Raw genomic sequence first — 20,203 nt, forward strand, 5'->3', positions numbered from 1 at the left:
CTAAGGCACTTGACTGCTAACCAGAAGGCTGGCGGTTCAAACCCACCAGCCACTCCTCGGAAGGAAGATGGGGCAGTCTACTTCCGTAGTGATACTGCCTCGGAAACCCATGGAGGGGTCGCTATGAGTCGGCAGACTCCACCGCACATAACAACAACAACAACATCACTATGGAAGTAGATTGCCCAACCTTCCTTCCGAGGAGTGGCTGGTGGGTTTGAGCCACCAGTCTTGTGGCTAGCAGCCAAGTGCCTTAGGCACTATGCTACCAGAGCTCAGTTCCTCATTTTTTTCCTTGTCATTCATGATCTTGGAATTTTTGAAGAGTATAGACTAGTTACTTTGTAGAATGTTTCTCAGTAAGGGTTTGTCTGCTATTTCCTCATGATTTATGCATTTTGGGCAGGAGGACAGCAGAAGTGACACTATGTTGTTTTTAGTGTATATGAGGAACAACATGATGGTGATTCCATTACTGGTAATCTTAATTTTATTACTTGCTTAAGATGATGTTTGCCAAATTTCTCAGCCTTATAGTTAATTAGTATGTTGTACTTATTGGTAAGTATTTTGTGGGGAGATACTTTGAGACTAAGAAACTATTCTGTTCCTTATCAAAATTTCATGTTTTGGCATCCATTGATAAATCTTACTTGAATCAGATACTATACTCTGAAAAATACCAAATGGCTATTTCCTAACTCTGTCATTTCTTCTAGGGTAAATATTGACCATTTGGCCTCATATAGTTGATATTTAAGGGAGCACAGTACTCTCAGGTGATATTGTTTATTTTGTAAGCCAGTCTGTTATTTGGTTGAAAGGTGACTCTGAGAGTGGCTTCAGTTCCAAGTTCAAAGTGTATCTTAGTGGGATAGTCTCAGGGTTCCTCTAGTCTCCGTAAGTCTGGTAAATCTAGTCTTTTTTTTAGGAATTTGAGTTGTATTCTACATTTTCCCCCGTTTTTCCAGAACTTTCTGTTGTGTCCTTAGTCAGAACAGTTGGTAGTGGTAGCCAGGCACCATCTAATTCTTCTGTTCTCAGGCTAGATGAGGCTGAGATTTGTGTAGGCTTTTAGTCCTATGGACTAATTTCTCCTTTGAATCTTTGGTTTCCTTCGTTGTCTTTTACTCCAGATGAGTAGACACCAATAGTTATATCTTAGATGGCCGCTCTCAAGTTTTTAAGACCCCAGACGCTACTTACCAAACTAGGGTGTAGGACATCTTTATGAGCTATGTTATGCCAGTTGACTTGAGTTGTCCCATGAGATATAATTCCAAGTCTTTAAACCCAGTAAACCAATCTCATGGTTTGGATTTGTCTAGGAAGTTTCCATGCCTCCCATGTGGTTTATTATATATATGAATATATAGAAACCCTGAGACTATGGCTTCTAGTTACCCTCAAGCCTAGAATTGAACTCACTCCCATGGCTTACAGCCAAACAATAGACAGGTGTTTAGGGTGAACATTTACAACAGGTAGATACACTCTTCAGAATAATCAATCATGAAGGGCAATATTTGCACAGAGAAATAGCTCAGGGGGCGGGAATGCATAGGAAAGAAGGACACAGGGAGCAGGTAACTATGGGGCAGAAGTGGGCAGAGAGCTGTTACTTTGTGAGGATTGTAGTCAATGTCATGAAACAAAATGTATATGAACTGCTGTATGGAAAATGAATTCACTGTGCAAACTTTCACCCAAATCACAATAAAAATGAAAAAAAAATACGGACTACACACAAACATGTCTATACATCTGTCTACAGATACATACATGCACATGTATCACATATGCTTTCCTGTATACTTATATATCTACCTGTGTAACCATATGCATAAAATTTGGTTGTTGTAAAATTGTATATTATATAATTTATCCATTATTTCTTCTAATTCATTAGCTAGCATTCTCCTGTAGGGTAGAGCTTTCTCTTTTTCCCTACTTATTTATACTAATATAGCTTTCTTATTTTTCTCAATGGGTTATAATTCATTACTACTATTTATTCTAAGGAGCTCTGGTGGCACTGTGGTTAAAGCATTGGGCTGCTAACCGAAAGGTAAGTGGTTCAAACCCACCAAAGCCACCAAAATTTATTCTATTTAATTTTGCTTGTGAGAGCCCCTTTAAGCTAATTCCTATCTTCTTTTGAAATGTCCTCCTCATTTTTTGAGTACTTTCTTACTTTCTGTCATAACAAGATGTGTTAGGATCATCTTGAATTTTACTGGCTTCACCCTTGTAGTCAGTGATTTCTCTAAGGAGAACTGGTTCCTTTTAATGCAGAGTATTACTTACTGGATTAGATGTGCTTATTCTACTGAGATGCCACTGTTTCTGGGCCCTCTCAGCATATACATTTAAGAAACACATATACATGTTTTTGTATATCTCTGCTATATTATAAACATTACATTGCACAAGTTACTGATTCAGTTCCAAAACGACAGAGTGTATTCTAGCCTTCCCACTTCCCATATTTGTGATTCCTGTCTGTGACAATGAGAAAACCTGGCTTGCATTTTCTTTCTTTCTTTTTTTGGCTCCCATTTTCTTTAGTGTATTTACTTACTTGCTCATTTCTTCCTGTTTATAACTAAAATCATGGGCATGCCAGCCAAAAGCATGGTCTCAGACATACTACCCTCCCTCCAAATCCTGCTGAAAACTTGGCCCAGAAAAATCCTAGGATATTCCCTCCATGAAGAGGGAAGTATGAAAGAAAGAGGGAAGACTAGATACTAATGAAACAGCTTGGTCCTGACTCCTGATCCTGACACTGGGCTTGCCAACTGAAAGCTCATCCAGATGAGGAGGAAGACTGCTTCATGTTCAACGAAGATCATTTTGGTTGCTGTGTGCAGCATAGATTTGAAAAGAGTAAGAAAAGTAACTTACTGTTTCCTTTGGTTTTTTTCTCCTTTGTGATTGGCTATGAAATTTTTGGATTAGTCTACCTGAAAGATGGGATGGTAGTTTGATGCTGTTTGATGCTGTGTGGCAAAGGTGGAGATAGGCAGAAATAGACATACCCACAACATATCTGAAAGTTGACATGCTTCTTTCTAAGCAGCAGTGTACCATAGAAAGTAATTTGTCCAATGGATAGTTATCTTAATAAGGAGCAATATTTTAAGAAATTCATACTTTCCTGGGTAGATGTTTGTTTCCTTTTAGGCAAAAATAGTTGGTAATGTGGTGTTTTAAATCAGGACTTTACCTGACAAACTAATTTATCTGATGGATGTGAACACAATTAGCTTATTAAAAAATGGTATTTTAAGAAATAATGGTGATTTCCTGGGCAGATGTTAATGCTTGTTTTTAGCCAAAAAAATAGTTGATAAATATTATTCTGTGGTGGTGAGTATGAGTTTTTTTGTTCAGTTTTTCATTGCATACGATTTAGTTCCTGGTTTGCACATTAAGTGACTAGTTTTATTAACCTTAAAATATCTGATTGATTTTGATTTCTCATCTGTTTAAAGTAAGCATGGATAATTTCTGTATATTCTTAAACCAGTTTAAACTGTGTATTATATGTGTTGTTGTTGTGTGCCGTCGAGCCGGACCCGACTCATAGCGACCCCTCCTTGGGTTTCCGAGGCAGTATCACTACGGAAGTAGACTGCCCCATCTTCCTTCCGAGGAGTGGCTGGTGGGTTTGAACCGCCAGCCTTCTGGTTAGCAGTCAAGTGCCTTAGCCACTATGCTACCAGAGCTCCCATATTATATGTAGCTCTGATACATTTATTTTCTGTTTTTCAGATATTATGATCAGATTTGTTCCATTGAGCCCAAATTTCCATTTTCTGAAAATCAGGTAAGTCATTTATCTTAATTTGTTTTCAAGTTATATGGTAGTTGAAAGTCACCCATTTCCTCTATCTATGGTTTCATTTTGTTGAAATAAGCGATGTCTCTTCACCATCTTTAGGTTCTGTGGTAAAGCAGTTTTATACAGATTAGAAACTTTTAGACCTATCTATTCCCTTCTGAAGAAGGAGCCTTCTAGAATTCTATTCATGCAATTTCTCATCACTTCTGTGCTCATGTAGAGCACTGAACTGCATCTTCTAACAGTTGACTCTGTTGACTAATTAATGTAATTGCTATATCCTTCCCCTGGGCTTTTATAGAAATAAGAAGGAAACTATTACAAGAAGTGTTAGTATTAGTTCATGTGCTTTAAAAAAATTGGGTAAAGTTTACATTTGCTTGTAAATGTTACAAAAGCTGTTACGATTAAGTGTACACTATAAAAATGTCAACTTCGTTCACTCTTGAAGACTAGATGTTGAAAATGCTAATAATTTAAAAACTTTTATTTTGGAGACTTGTTAAAAATTTTTAATTTATATGGCACTTGTAAATTTTAAAATAGTTTGAGAGAAGACTTTGAACAACCAACCGTCTTGTATTAATGTTTTTTTTTTTTTTGGGGCAGTGTTCCCTCTCCCCTCCTCTCCCATCCCTGGTAAGCAACAAAGAAAGTTTCCCTCCATATATAATACTTTCCTTGACTTTTTACAATAATGAACTAATACTACGTTTGTCCTTTTGTGATTGACTTATTTCACTCAGCGTAATGTCCTCCAAGTTCATACAAGCAGGATTTCTTATACCTAAAATTTCTTTTTTTTTTTTAAATTGTGATTTGGGTGAAAGTTTACAGAGCAAATTCACTTTCCATACAGCAGTTCACATACACTTTGTCTCATGACATTGACTACAATTTACCACAATGCAATAGCTCCCCTCCCATTTCCTCCCCATAGTTACCTCTTCCCTGTGTCCTTCCCTCCCATGCATTCCTCTCCCCTGAGCTGTCTCCCTGTGGATAGGCAGCACTTCTATTCTCCCATGATTGATCTCTTCAAGGAGTGTATCTACCTAATGTAAATGTTCAGTTCATATGCCTGTCTATTGTTTGGCTGGAAGCCACAGGAATGGGTTCAATTCCAGACCTGAAGGGCAGCTAGGGGTCATAGTGTCAGTGGTTCCATGAAGCTCTATCAGACCAGCAAACCTGGTCCCTTTTTTTCTTCCTAATGATTTTGAGTTTTGTACCACATTGTTCTTCCACTCTATCCAGTTGTACTAATGGTTTTATAGGTGAAATAATATGTCTCAGATTTGCTTTAAAATGCTCCAGGGGGGACAAAAATGTGTCTGTGTGTAGAAGAGGGGAGGTAAATCATTCAGGAAGGGCAAAAGGTTAAAGTTGGTGATGGGTGTATGGGGATTCATTGCGTTATTCTTTCTACTTTTGTGTGTATTTGAAAATTTCCTTAATACAAAGTTAATAAACTTTGGTATGTCTCTGGTAGCATAGTGCCTAAGGCACTTGACTGCTAACCAGAAGGCTGGCAGTTCAAACCCACCAGCCGCTCCTCGGAAGGAAGGTTGGGCAATCTACTTCTGTAGTGATACTGCCTCAGAAACCCAAGGAGGGGTCGCTATGAGTCAGGTCTGACTCAACGGTATGTTACAACAACAGCAAAACATTGGTTTGCAGTAAATATTTAAATGAGGCTAACTTCTTTTTAACTTTGGTATGTGTGGTACTTTAATAGCAGAGTGAGATGCATTTTTCAATATGTAAAATTTTTATTGAGGTATAGCATACATAGAGAAAAGTGAAGAAATCATGTATCTAGCTTGAGTCTTCACACTACCCAAATCAAGAAATAAAATATCTCATCCAGAAGGTAACCATTGTCCTACTTTTGTCCTTATGGAATTGTTTTTAATTTTATCTTCTGGGAAGTCTGTAGTACATACTTTTTGCCTTTGTTTCTCCTAGCTTATTTGACAAGCATTCATTAAGTGCTTGCTTTGTTCAAACCGTTCTGTGTTTGTGAAGATGAATTAGACAGTATTTGGGGAGAAAATAATATATGTATAATTACTGAGGCAAAAAGACTACTTAGAATATTCTAATGCTAACATTTTACTTGAAAAATTTTTTAATTTGTGGTCCAGGAAAAGGAAAAGGAGTTTGTTGGGTAGAAGAGGTAATGTTTTAGACAGATTAAAGCTTTTGTCCTTTTCCTCATTGTGAATTTTCTTGAAAAAGACTTTAATGAGATCCCGGAAGGTACCATAATTTCCTGTCTTCTTTCTCCTATCCAGATTTGTTTGACATTTACTTGGAAGGATGCTTTTGATAAAGGTTCACTTTTTGGAGGATCTGTAAAATTGGGTATGTAGGTTTTATGAAAATAAAGTGATAGCATACTTGGTTTAAATGCTTTGTATTGTATTAGGTCTTTGAAATTGCTCTCCTAATGACTCTTCATGAATACTAAAGTTTTTTTGCACTGCTATATACTGAGTTCACAACTTCTTAGTGTTAAGGGCTATTTGGAACAGAGCATAGACCAGACACTTCTAACAGCATAATCAGCAAGCATTTATTACTCAAAGAATAAACAAGAGAGCGATGAGTGGAACAGTAAACATTATCAGCCAGGGTTCCCTAAAGTTACATTCCCATCTCAGGGTAGGATATTATGATTGTATCCAAGTGTGCCCCACTTTGCATCATGAGAGAGGGACCCTGAATGAAGTACATCTCTCTTGGGCTAATAAACTAGCAAGTTACAATGATTACACGCCAGATGGCATGTGCGGGAAGGGGATAATAAAAGGGGAAAAGCCCCTGGCAGGCAAGGTCACTACTCATTGCCTCCTGCTCAAGGGTTGTGACCATCTCCTAGGCTTACTGGGGTCAGTAGAATAGTCCTTTCCCTTTGCTGCACTTAAGATAATAAATGTTTTGTATCTCTCAGAGGGCAATCATCTCTACCTAAGGCCTGTGCTTTGTGTTCCTTAGTAGCTCTTATGTCCATTGGTAGCTATGGAGAAGATGGGAGGTGATTATAGTACAGCACACTTGTGCACCCAATATATATTTCATTTCTTTTTAACTTTGACTTTTAATGAAATTTTCAAGTATTTGTGGAGAGCCTATACTTTGCCAGACACTGTACTAGTGATAAAAATGGTTAAGATACTGTCTACCGTTACAGTTATGCTCAGTCTGGGTGGGAAGACAGTTGGTCATTCTAAAATGTGGTGTGTACCATACCAGTTTATGAGCAGACTTACAGGAACATAGATGAAGAAGAATTCTGCATGTTGAAAGCAAGTGATGTTTAAAGGGTAAATTCAGTGCTTCAAGGTAGAAGATAACATTATAGGTAGAATATTATAACCAGAGTTGCAGAAACATTAACGCCTTTTGAGTGAATATATATACAGTGCTTAGAATAGTGCTCAGTAAGTATTACCTGTAATTAATAGTAGCTGGTATGTATTATATAAAGTTATAGCATAATACATACATATAATGTGATATATACATGTTATGTAGTATATAATATTGCATATTAAATGATACACGATAGTTGTTGGTAGGTGCCATCAAATAGGTTTCGACTCGTAGCAACCTTGTGTACAACAGAATGAAACATGCCTGGTCCTGTGCCATCCTCACAGCAGTTGCCATACTTGAGCGCATTGCTGCGGCCACTGTGTCAATCCATCTTGTTGAGGGTTTTCCTCTTTTTCGCTGGACCTTTACCCTCTACTTTACCACGTCCTTCTCCAGGACTCCTCCTGATAACATGCCCAAAGTACTATAGTATAATATATATGATGTCGTTAGCTGCTGTCAAGTTGTCTCTGATTCATAGAGACCTTATGTACAACAGAATGAAACACATAATAATAATAGATATTTTCTATGGCTTAACATCATAGATTGAATTGCGATTATGAAAGCAATGAGATTGTAAAGTAGATTGTGAAGAATATGAAATCTCTCTTTTTATAAATAATAGCTAACAGATGATGAGCGATTACTCCACACATATTGCACACAAAGTGTGGCTTCCTACCCTATTATGAAGCAGACATATATGCCACTACTTTAACTATTGAATAAGTTTTTTCCTTTTTTTTTTAATTGGGATTTGGGTGAAGATTTACAGAGTAAATTCACTTTTCATACAGCAGTTCACATATACTTTATCTCATGTCATTGACCAAAATTTACAATGCAGCAGCTCCCCTCCCACTTCCTCCCCATAGTTACCTCCTCCCAGTGTCCATCCCTTCATACTCTTCTGCACCCTGAGCTATCTCCCTGTGCATAAGCAACCCTTCCTTCTCCCATGATTGTTCTCTCCAGGGCGTGTGTCTACTTGAGGTAAATGTTTAACTCACATGCCTGTACTTTGTTTGGCTGGAAACCACAGTTGTGGGTTCAATTCCAGACCTGAAGGGCAGCTAGGGGCCATAGTCTCAGTGGTTACACCAGGCTCCATTGGACCAGCAAACCTGGTCCCCACCTATTGAATAAGTTTTGGGAAATACAACATACCAGGGTATTTATTTTTTATATAAAGAGTTTATTTAATCTGTTGTTTGGAATACATTTCATTCTCTTTGAAGTTCATCAACTTGCTGTCATATAGTAGACCATTTGCTTTGTATTTAGATCATAACTTTCTTGTACTGCTGTGTGTATGTGTTTAAGGGATTTTAAATGCTCCTCCAACACATGCATTCTGTGCTTCTGTCATATTTTTAAGATTTCTGAAATGCTCAGACTTACTGTTTGTCTGGAGTGCCCTTTTCCTGAGAGATCTCCTTTATGGCCTCTTCTGTTTTCTTGTTTGAATCTGCACTGTTTGTTCTCTAAAGATGTTGCCTAGCTGTCATCCTGGACCATGGCTGCTCTACTAGGTTAGAACTCATTATTTTCTGGCTCTTGTGCTTCCTGTTTTTGCTGGAATATATTATCAGGTAAGTTTCTGAAAAAGGCCAACTTTCTGAATCTTCTTTCTGAAAATGTCTGTATTCTGCCCTCACACAATTTGGTTTGAAATTCTAGCATCTGAGTGCTTAGATCAAAAACACTGGCATCATCCTTGACTCTGTTTTGTTACACTTCTCACATCTAATTCATTAGTAAATCTTAACAGTTTCCTTTAAAATATACTCAAGATGCAATCAGTTCTTATTAATTCTGCTGCTGTCATTCTCTGCTGAGCCACTGTCATCTTCCTAGTCTCTCTCTCTTTTTTTTTTTAAATGGTTGCTTCCCTACTTCCTGTTCTCTGTAGTTCTTTGTTTAAAACTCTGTTGACTTCCTACTTCAGAGTAAAAGCCAAATGCTTTACAATACATGTTGGCTCTTTGACCTCTGCCTACCCTTTGCTCACTGCTTTCTAATCGTGTTGTTAATGTTGTTAGGTGCTGTCGAGTCAATTCTTGCTTAGTGAGCGACCCCATGTGACAGAGATTGGCCACATACTGTTTTCTAGGTTGTAATCTTTCCAGGAACAGATTGTCAGGTCTTTCTCCCTAGGAGCTGCTGGGTGGGTTTAAGTTGCTGACCTTTCTATGAGTAGCTGAGTGCTTAATTGTTGATTGACCAGGGCTCTTCTTTCCAGCCATACTTCTTGTTGTTGTTGTTGTTATGTGCCGTCGAGTCGGCCCCGACTCATAGTGACCCCTCCTTGGGTTTCCGAGGCAGTATCACTACGAAAGTAGGATTGCCCAACCTTCCTTCCGAGGAGTGGCTGGTGGGTTTGAACCGCCAGCCTTCTGGTTAGCAGTCAAGTGCTTTAGCCACTATGCTACCAGAGCTCCTTCCAGCCATACTAGCCTGTGGCAAAAGACCTTTTTAAAGTGTTGTGGAGCAAAAATGTTACTTCAAAGACTAAGGTGTGCCTAACCTAAGACATGGTATTTTCTATCACCTCATATACATGTGAAAGCTGGACAATGAATAAGGAAGACCTAGGACAAGTTGATGCCTTTGAATTGCGTTGGCGAAGAATACTGAAAATACTGTGGACTGCCTGGAGAACAAACAAATCTGTCGTCCAAGAAGTGCTGCCCAAATGCTCTTTAGAAGTGAGAGTAGCCAGACTTTGTCTCACCTACTTTGGTCATGTTGCCAGAAGGGACCATTCCCTGGAGAAGGATATCATGATAAAGTGGAGGGTCAATGAAAAAGGGGAAGGCCTTCAATGAGTTGGATTGACACAGTGGCTGCAACGATGGGCTCAGGTATAGCAAGGATTGTGAGAATGATGCAGGACTGGGCAGTTTTGCATTCTGCTGTACGTACAAACCAAAACCAAACTCGCTGCCAGCAAGTCAGATCCAACCTTGGGTTTCTGAGGCAGTATCAGTGCAGGAGTAGATTGCCCAGTCTTCCTTCTGAGGAGTGGCTGGTGGGTTTGGACCTCCAGCCTTCTGGTTAGCAGTCAGATGTCTTAGGCACTATGCCACCAGAGCTGTACATAGAGTCATTATGAATTGGAGCCGACTCGATGGCACCTCAACAACAAACCTCAATATATATTTGTTGAATTAGTTTATTGTATTTCTTTAGAACTAAAAGGTGTTCCTCCCTTATCTTTTATTATCCATTGTTAACATACAAGTAGTATTTTTATTCTTTTGTAGGTGACCTTTTTTTCCTGTAAAGATTATCCTTCTTATTTAGAATCTTGGAAGATCTAATTGGATCTCATTTTTTTCTTTGCATATGGTGTCCGTTGATGGCCCTTTCAGTTTGAAGACTCATGTCTCCCTCAAAGTCCCTGGGTATTTTCTTATATTTTGGTGATAATTTCTTTGTATCTTTTTTCTCTTTTGCCTTTGGAATGCTTTATTAGTTGGATGTTGGCTGTTCTGAGTTACTCATTTGTAACACATACATTTTTCATTTCTTTGACTTTATGTTCTACTATCTGATAGACTATATAAACACTATTTTCTAACTCTACTTCCAAGCTTTCTTTCAAAACACTTTTATCATTCAAGTTTTAAATTTCCAGGAGCTTTTTCTTATTCTCTGATTATTACTATTTTTAAAAATTCTATTGTGATTTGGGTGAATGTTTACAGAACAAATTCATCTATCATACAGCAGTTTACATACACTTTGTCTCATGACATTGACTGCAATCTCCCACAATGCAACAACTCCCCTCCTACTTCCTTCCCATAGTTACCTCTTCCTGTATCCTTCCCTCCATGCACTCCTGCCCCGCCCCCCAGCTGTCTCCCTGTGCATACATAGCCCTTCTAGTCTCCCATGATTGAGCTCTCCAAGGAGTGTATCTATCTAATTTGAATGTTCAGCTCATATGCCTGTCTTTTGTTGGGCTGGAAGCCACAGGAGTGGGTTCAGTTCCAGACCTGAAGGGCACCTAGAGGCCATAGTCTCAGTGGTTCCATCAGGCGCTATGAGACCAGCAAACTTGGTCCCCCCCCCTTTTTTTTTAAATGATTTTGAGTTTTGTTCCATTTTGTTCTCCCTCTTATTCAGGATCTCCTACATAGATCCCTTAGGCACTATCTAGTTGTTTTGGTCCATAGTCACCTGATTATTTTTTTAAAATAACATTCTATTACTGTTTTATACCTGTACCATCTTCTTAAATCTCTCTAAAGATGCTAATTATGATTTTTGAAATGTCTTTTTTTTACTGGAATAGTCTTTCTTTGTGCTCACTTTTTCAGTTCACTTTGATCTTTCTCTATTTTACTGTGAGTTCTCCTCATATCCTGGTTACTCTATATTTTCACATACTTATTTATGAAGTAGTTAAGAGTACTGGTATGTTTGTCTGCTTCACAACAGGGCAAGGAAGCTAGAATTGGGTTAAAGTAAGCTGAAAGCTGGACATTATCACAAGGGAGGTTACCAGCATTCTGTAACAAGGAGACAGGACTTGGAACCAGTTCATTCCGGTTTGACCTCTGCTGAGAATTTGTACTTCCACCCCAGATATACTGAATCAGAATCTACATTTTAACAAGATCAATACATAAGAATCACCTGGTGAGCTTGTTAAAATGTAGATTTTGATTCAGTATGTAACGTTCTTGTTCTCCTAGGTGGTTTGTTCATTTCTGGTTATTTTGTTTGGTGGTCAGTGCCTGACACATTATATAAGGCCTTAAATGCCACTGTGATTGATTTCACAAGTAATAGAGAGCTATTTATTGTAGATTCTTGAGTTGTATTTTAGCCAAACTAATCTTCTAGCCTTCTAAGAAATGTATAGGCATAGGAGTAAGGCATGAAAGGCCAGCTAGGAGGTACAGTAAGTAGATGTAATTTTGAGAGAGATGTTGGAAAAATGGACAGAATTTATTTGAATTGAAGAAGATAAGTGAGAAATGCTATGAGAATGAATTTTAGATTTTGAAACTGATTGTAAAAGATGTGTAAGTAAAGGGAAGAAAAGAAAAAATAATTTATTGATTGTTGGAGTTTTAGACGGCAGAACATTATGGAAAAGATGCCTGGTAGTGTAGTTAGAAATGTGGGAATACATTATAGGTGAGAAAATGGATCTAGTACTTAGTTTTATGAGTCATTGGCATAGGGGTCATAGTATTTCTCTTTTTTTTTTTTTTAGAAAAAATAATCTGATACATTTTTCCTTTTCAATTTTCACAGCTCTTGCAAGCTTAGGCTATGAAAAGAGCTGTGTGTTGTTCAATTGTGCGGCCTTAGCTAGCCAGATTGCAGCGGAACAGAACCTGGATAATGATGAAGGATTGAAAGTCGCTGCTAAGCATTACCAGGTATGCAGAAAAGTAGTTACAAAATAATGATTAGTGCTAAGTTGGATTAAATTGAAAATGATTTGCTTTTAGATTCATAGATTCTTCTTTACACAGCAGATGTTTTCTTGACAAGTAATGTACTTAAATTCATATCCTTGAAGCACTTAGATAAACTACTTACATATAGACCAGGTCAGTTTTCCCTTACCACCCAGCTGCACCTAGCACAGTGCCTGGCACATAATAGAGGGTCAATAAATGTTAGCTGAACAAATGATTAAATGTATGAGACAAAATCTTTGTTAAATCTGTATGAAATAAATAATCTCATTTAAAAATTTTATACATTATTTTTACGTACTGTTTCCTTAAAATGAGGCATACCTAAAATTTTACGAGTGTTGTGAGAATTAAGACCTCTTGTCAAGAAAATCAACGTTTAATTCTGAGACTGGAGAGGTCATATTTAATGTCATATAACTAATGTTATTAAGTTTGCTAAATCCATATTCTAGGTTCTAATAATTCGCTAATGTGTCATAGTACTTTGTAGCAGTTTTTTACTCAGAGGTTTTATGTATTTGTTTCCATTTCAGGAACAATAAATAAGTGATTATTGCTAAGTCATATGTATAATCATGTTCTCAGTATTTCTTATTACTTTATAATTTACAAAGTATTTTCATGTACATTATTTGACTTTGGGTAAACCTTGTGAAGCAGGTCACATAGTGTCATTCCCATTTTACGAATGAGGAAACTGAAGGTCAGAAATACTAATAAAGTGGTCTTTTTGAGTTCAACAACTGTACCACTGACCTTCTTTCTCCTAAGTGCACTGTGTTTAATTACTGGAGAGATGAATTTGTTTGGGACCAAACAAAGAGCATTTCAATATGAAAAACATTGTAGTTATGTTTAGCTTTGCTACTATTCTCATGCTTGCTTTGAGGGACTGAATCTAAAAATAAGCTCAATTAATTTGCCCCATTAATTTACTTTGCCCTGTGATTTAATCTTCCGTAAACCTCTTGTTACTTTATATAGAGTTTTGTTGAAAAGTACTTCAGATGTTTTAGATTTGTTTTGCACAGTATGAAAATGTAAATACTATAATGGCCCATTCAGGTGACATTTGAAAATGATATTTGAGAGAGTAGAGAATTAAGTCTTGCTGAGTTCTGTACATTAAAAAAAAAGTATTTTCTCCCCTTTCTCTCTAGTTTGCTAGTGGTGCCTTTTTGCATATTAAAGAGACGGTTTTATCTGCCTTAAATCGAGACCCTACCGTGGACATATCTCCAGATACTGTTGGGACCCTCAGTCTTATTATGCTTGCGCAGGCCCAAGAAGTATTTTTTTTAAAAGCTACAAGAGGTAATTCCAATTTGTACTCCATTTTGCTGCATGTGTAAAGAAGCAGTAGACATTTAAACCAACAAGGTGATTACAGTGTAATATGTTCAACATAGAGCTTTCCTTTTTGAACTTGACTCAAAGCTTATTGAAAATTTCCAACTTCCCTTTTCTGAATGGGTGGTGGTACAGAGACACACTTAAGTTGTAGGTTATATTCGAAGTCTGTTATGAAATGGATAGTTAGTTATTATCCTTAAACACTGAACTCTGGAATAGTATTTATGTATATTCATAATATATCAAACATTTATATGGCAAATATTTATTATGTGCTTAGTGTGTGCCAGCCACTGTTCTGAGTTTTAGATAAACCTTAGCAGACAACTAATGTTCCTATTTTCATTTTGTGTAAGGAGTGACAGAAAAAAAAAAGAAATTAAGTAGCTATGGTAATTTCAAAGAGAGAGTGTGCGCATGTGATAGAGCTATGAAAAAAATAAGAATGGGATTAGGTGATAGTGGCTGGTGATCTGGTTGCGGGGAGGAGTGTGGAGAGAGTTATGTGAATTTAGATTCATTAGATAAGAAGTGTTTCTCTGAGGAGGCTGTGTTTACACTAAACGTAAATAACATCCAGGCAGAGTCTCTTGCCTTGTGAATGAAGGAATAAGTACAATTTTTTTTTTTTTTTTCTTAAAATGTGATTTGGGTGAAAATTTACAGAGCAAATTCATGTTCCATACAATAATATAATTCTTATAAGTTATGTTAGTTAGAACACCTACTCCTTACTATTTTGTTATCTAACATTTTACATTTAAGACGATTTTGCACATTAATGATGGACATCTGTTAGTAATGAATGCTGAGGTATGTGAGGCAGTGGTAATACTGGCTGTGATGGTTAATCTTTGTGTCAGCTCACCTGGGCCATGATTCTCATTGGTTTGGCAGTTATATAATGATATAGTCATCCTTCATTTTGTGATCTGATGTGGTCATCTTCCATTTTCACCTAATGCCAATTTTTACATAAAACCTGGTTTTTGGAACCTAACCATCTTGATAAGTGAGGAGTGCATGTGTGAGAGATTAGAATATGGGTCAAATACAGAGTGCAAGGAAATTGAAAATAAAGGAGCAGCCATCATGTGGAAAGAAATATAAATTAGAATAAATTTTTTTTTAAATAATAGCTTTATATTGAGATCTAACTTGATACCCTAAGATTGAGCTTTTCGAAGTATAAAATTCAGTGATTTTTTAGTATATTCACAGAATTGTGCAACCTTTACCACTATTTAATTTCAGAACATTTTTATCACCCCCAAAAGAAAGCCCATGTCTGTTAGCAGTCATGTCCCATTACCCTTCCCTCTAGTCTCTGGCAACCACTTACTATTTTCCCTCTATGGGTTTACCTATGGAATGATTAAGTTTTATGCAGAAGAATTGATTTTCATCAGTAAGAACTTTTTAAGACAAATGTACAAACATGTAATCTCAATATCTGTACTGTGTCATCATGATATATCAGATTATTTCATGTTTATTTTAATTATAATAATCAATATTTTATTCCAGATAAAATGAAAGATGCTATAATAGCTAAATTGGCCAATCAGGCTGCAGATTATTTTGGTGATGCTTTCAAACAGTGTCAATACAAAGATACTCTCCCCAAGGTCAGTTATTGTTTTTATAAACAATCAGTTTTGCATGTGGAAGTATTTTTGTGTATAAGAAGCAAGTTGAAAATAATATACTTTAAGGAAATTTTAAATTTTAAGACAGGCAATTTGAAAAATATATTTGTAGAAATAGTTTTTTAAATTTAAAATGCATATAACTTGTCTTGTATATAAAGGATGCCTTTGTCTTTGCTCTTTACTAAACTTGTTTTCCAAACTAAAATTCTTTCTGGAAACTTTTGACCATCTTGTCTTCATAATCCTGCCAGATCATGTAATTATGTAATTTTGAATCATTGATGATTTGGTAGAAGCATGAATACTTGTGCATGTTGATTATTCACACTTTTAATTATTGTCCTCTTTTCTTAAAGCTGAGTCTTAGCAGGAAGTTCAAAACCAAAGATAATGAAAAAGAAAAGACAACTTCATAGTTTCGTCTAATAATTTGATTAGAATTAAGTTTTGCTAATAGGGATAGAAGGTTGGGTTGCTGTTGGACAGTTTAGGAAATGAATTATCATAAACTACATCTCACAGGAAGTAGTATGTTTTAAGTAAACTTTTCTGAAGTGGCATTTGAAAAGACTGTTCAGTGATGACCATTTGTAAATGACAAAGCAGAGTACTAGACTGACAAAGTTAGAGTGAGTGAAAAAGGAAACTTAAAGATTGAGTGGAATATTGTGTCTTTCAACTACTCTTCTTCAGAAATGTTCAAGTAGTTTCATAGATATGACAGCATATGATATTTGTAACATCTCTTATAGGGGAATTTATTGACTTATTTATAAATCATGTTTAGGAATCTTTGTAAATGATAAAATTGCAGGTAACTTTGGAGTGAAATAAAAATGCATAGAAGTGCACCAGCAATACACTTTAGTCAGAAATGAACAATAATGAGTTAATGTGAAGGTGCCTGGGCATTTAAAATATGCCAAGAGCCCAGTAAAAATTTGCCAAGGCTCTTGAGTATTAATTACATTACTCTTAAAAAGAGAGTTGGGATCTCCTCTCACCTTTTCTCCATCTGAAAGACTTTACATTCAGCTGCACAGTGTACCGTTACATCTGCTTGGGCCATTAGTTCAGTCCTGTCATGGAGAGAAGAATGTGACCTACAAAGACTTGGAATCTACCTCTGCAGCGTTTCCTGGTATTCCTTGAAAATCTCCTATTTAAGTACTGAGTTGCTCCAGGCTTACTTTGAGAACTGGCAGTTTGAGATTTAGATGTCTTTTATTGCTCTGTTTGTACTAATAAAGCTCATAAGGTATTTTCATATTCTAGTTATAAAACTGGAGTATCTGCAAGTAGTGATCCAGGAAGCTAGGAAATTATTCACTGGGAGATAGGAAAGCACACAAGGTAGTAATTCAGTTTTTGATTCTCTTTATTTTTTTTTTGTCTAGACAGTGATTGTCTAGTGTATTTCTTGGAATTTATATGGCATGTACTTCATAATAACAATGAAGTTGCAGGTTAGGAGTTGGTATTTGGGAGAGCCTCTACCAGTATACCCCTGCTTTTCTGGTTCATGTCTTTGTATCTTTCAAAATGCATTTTGACTGGAATTTTTTCAAAACACATTAGGACAAAATAATACTTTATCCTCTTCTTAGTCATTAACTTAGTACATTTGTCTGTCTGCTATGTGTTTTTGAGTATATGGTACTGGAATGTTAGTGGTTATATGACATAATAATTTTTATGTGATTTTTTCTTTATTAAAAAGTCTCATAGGCTATCAGTTTAAGTGGGAACTTACTTTACTGTCTTTTGTCTTTTAAACATGATGAAAACAGTCAGCTATAGAGCAATTTCATTAGTATATGTGAGTAATGGTGATTTAGTTAACTCGAAGGGCTGGGTAATGGCTCATAAGAAAGCTTCTAAAGCCCTGTGCTTGGGATCCCTCTGTGATTATCCATTCTACTTTCTTTCTAATGCATGCTTCTCTTTCTTCTTTGTAAACAAAATGTTGACTTCATGGCTTGGTTAAAGAGGATTGCAAAAACCTAAATTGGCTTTAATTACCAGTTTGAGGGGGAAAAAAAAACCCCTTAATTTTAACTGGAAGAAAAAAATTGAACCATTAAATCCAGTCCATGCAAAAATCATGTGGTCTTCTCTGTTTACACCTAATGACTAACCTATCTCTACGCTTTTAATGGGGTGATTTTAATTTCTGTCTCCTTTTCCTTTTTCTTCCTGCATCCCATGTTGTCTGTGGTGATTTGTGTGGTTGGACTCTCCCCTGGTCAGTATTTTTATTTCCAGGAGGTGTTCCCTGTCTTGGCTGCAAAGCACTGTATCATGCAGGCCAATGCTGAGTACCACCAGTCTCTCCTGGCAAAACAGCAGAAGAAATTTGGAGAAGAAATTGCAAGGTTACAGGTGAGTGTACCGATTATTAATGAATGTTTACAGCTTGTTTCTTCCCATTTTGAGTCATGTTGCCACATCAGCAAATGAAGGTCCCAAAAGCTTTACTCTATCCACATCATTAAGGTCAACTTTACTTTGAGGAGGCAGCTCATTCCCCAGTCACATTTTGAGTGCCTTCCAACCTGAGAGGCTCATCTTCTGGCACTATATCAGATAGTGTTTCACTGCTCTTCATGAAGTTTTCTAGTAATACATCAAACATTGTTTCCTTGCTTTTCATAAGGTTTTCAATGGTCAGTTTTTTCAGAAGTTGATGGCCCTGTCTTTCTTCCCAGTCTGTCTTAGTCTGGAGGCTCCACTGAAAACCTGGCCACCATGGGTGACCCTGCTGGTATTCAAAATACTGGTGGCATATCCTCTTACCTCACCTAAGCCACCACAACAGATTGACAGATGAATGGTATAAAAAGTATCTCAGAACATCTTAAATTTTTTTAAAAAAAATTCTTATGAGAATATATATAGCTAAAGAGATGTTATTTCACAATTTCTTCAGGCACAATTCACTGAGTTGATTACATTCTCAAGTTGTGCTACCAACCTCACTTTCTTTTTTATTCTACCACCATTATCTTAAACTCAGTGCCCTGCTAAGCTTCCCATCCGTCCTTTCATTGTCAATTTGATAATTTTTTTAGAAGAGCATAATGCTCAAGGCAGACCCATACTTTGCTAAAAAAAAAAATAAGCTTTTTTTTTTGGACCGTCAGAGAAGACTTCAGGGTATTGGTTTAATATTAAAAGATTATTTCAGAGAAATAGTTTTGGGGTTTATGCAGACTCAGCAGAATCAGGAAGTCTGGATCCCGTTGAGAATTTGAAATTCTCACCCACATTTCCCCGTTTTGGTAAGGATCTTCAGTGGAATCTTTGATCAGAATGCTGGGCACTGTCCGTTTCTTCTGGTCACATGGCAAAGGGGGCAGCTGTAGAACAACTTTTTTTTAATTAAAAAATTAAGGAAATTTTCAAACATAAATAAAAGTTGAGAAAATAGGATAGTGAACCACATAGCAAGAATGATTATCAACTTATGGCCATTCTTGTTTGATTTGTACTTTCTTTCGTTTTCACTTTAGTATTTTCAGTCAAATCCCAGACATACCATTTCATATATTTTGTGTGTATTTGTATATATTGTTGTTGTTGTTGTTACGTGCCGTCGAGTCGGGCCTGACTCATAGCGACCCCTCCTAGGGTTTCCGACGCAGTATCACTACGGCAGTAGATTGCTCCGTCTTCCTTCTGAGGAGTGGCTGGTGGGTTTGAACTGCCAGCCTTCTGGTTAGCAGTCAAGTGCTTTAGGCACTGTGCTACCAGAGCTCCCATGTGTGTGTATATCTTATCTATTTTTCTTTTTTTTTTGTATATATTTCTAAAGATAACCAGCTGCTGTCTAGTTGATTCCAACTCAAGGTGTATGCGTTAAAGTAGAATTGTGCTCCATAGGATTTTCAGAGGCTGATTTTTTGGAAGTAGGTCACCAGGCCTTTATTCCAAGGCACCTCTAAGTGGACCCCAACCTTTTGGTTAGTAGCCAAATGCATTAACAGTTCATACTACTGAGGACATTCATTTCTAAAGATTCCCATTGTTGAGTTGATTCCAACTCATAGTGACCTATAGAACAGAGTAGAACTCCCCTATCGTGTTTCCAAGGTTGTAAGGCACCTCTGTGTGGTTGGACTCATCTCTTGGTTAGTAGCCAAATGCATTAACAGTTCATACCACTGAGGAACTTCATTTCTAAAGATTCCTGTTGCCACTGAATGGATTCCAACTCACAGTGACCTATAGGATAGCATAGAACTCCCTTATGAGGTTTCCAAGGTTGTAAGGCACCTCTGAGTAGATCCAACCTCTTGGTTAGTAGCTGAATGCATTAGCAGTTCGCACCAGTGAGGAACTTCATTTCTAAAGATTCTTGTTGCTACTGAGTTGATTCCAACTCATAGTGATCTATAGGACAGAGTAGAACTCCCCATAGGGTTTCCTGCTAACCAGAAGGCTGGTGGTTCAAACCCACCAGCCACTCCTCGGAAGGAAGGTTGGGCAATCCTACTTCTGTAGTGATACTGCCTTGGAAA

At 37.0% G+C, this 20,203-nt stretch overlaps 1 protein-coding gene across 1 annotated transcript in view; it reads left to right on the forward strand.

The window, feature by feature from the left end:
• Window positions 1-20,203, forward strand: part of LOC103203588 (programmed cell death 6 interacting protein) — a 129,794-nt gene that overhangs the window by 31,981 nt on the left and 77,610 nt on the right. The window contains exons 2-7 of the mRNA XM_007948661.2: window positions 3,778-3,832; window positions 6,145-6,214; window positions 12,506-12,633; window positions 13,839-13,992; window positions 15,559-15,659; window positions 17,949-18,065. Coding sequence (XP_007946852.1) covers window positions 3,778-3,832; window positions 6,145-6,214; window positions 12,506-12,633; window positions 13,839-13,992; window positions 15,559-15,659; window positions 17,949-18,065 — 625 coding nt within the window. The remainder of the gene's footprint in view (window positions 1-3,777; window positions 3,833-6,144; window positions 6,215-12,505; window positions 12,634-13,838; window positions 13,993-15,558; window positions 15,660-17,948; window positions 18,066-20,203) is intronic.

This window comes from Orycteropus afer, unplaced genomic scaffold (assembly GCF_000298275.1).
Source record: "Orycteropus afer afer isolate SDZICR_OR568_19922 unplaced genomic scaffold, OryAfe1.0 scaffold00218, whole genome shotgun sequence".
Taxonomy (NCBI): domain Eukaryota; kingdom Metazoa; phylum Chordata; class Mammalia; order Tubulidentata; family Orycteropodidae; genus Orycteropus; species Orycteropus afer.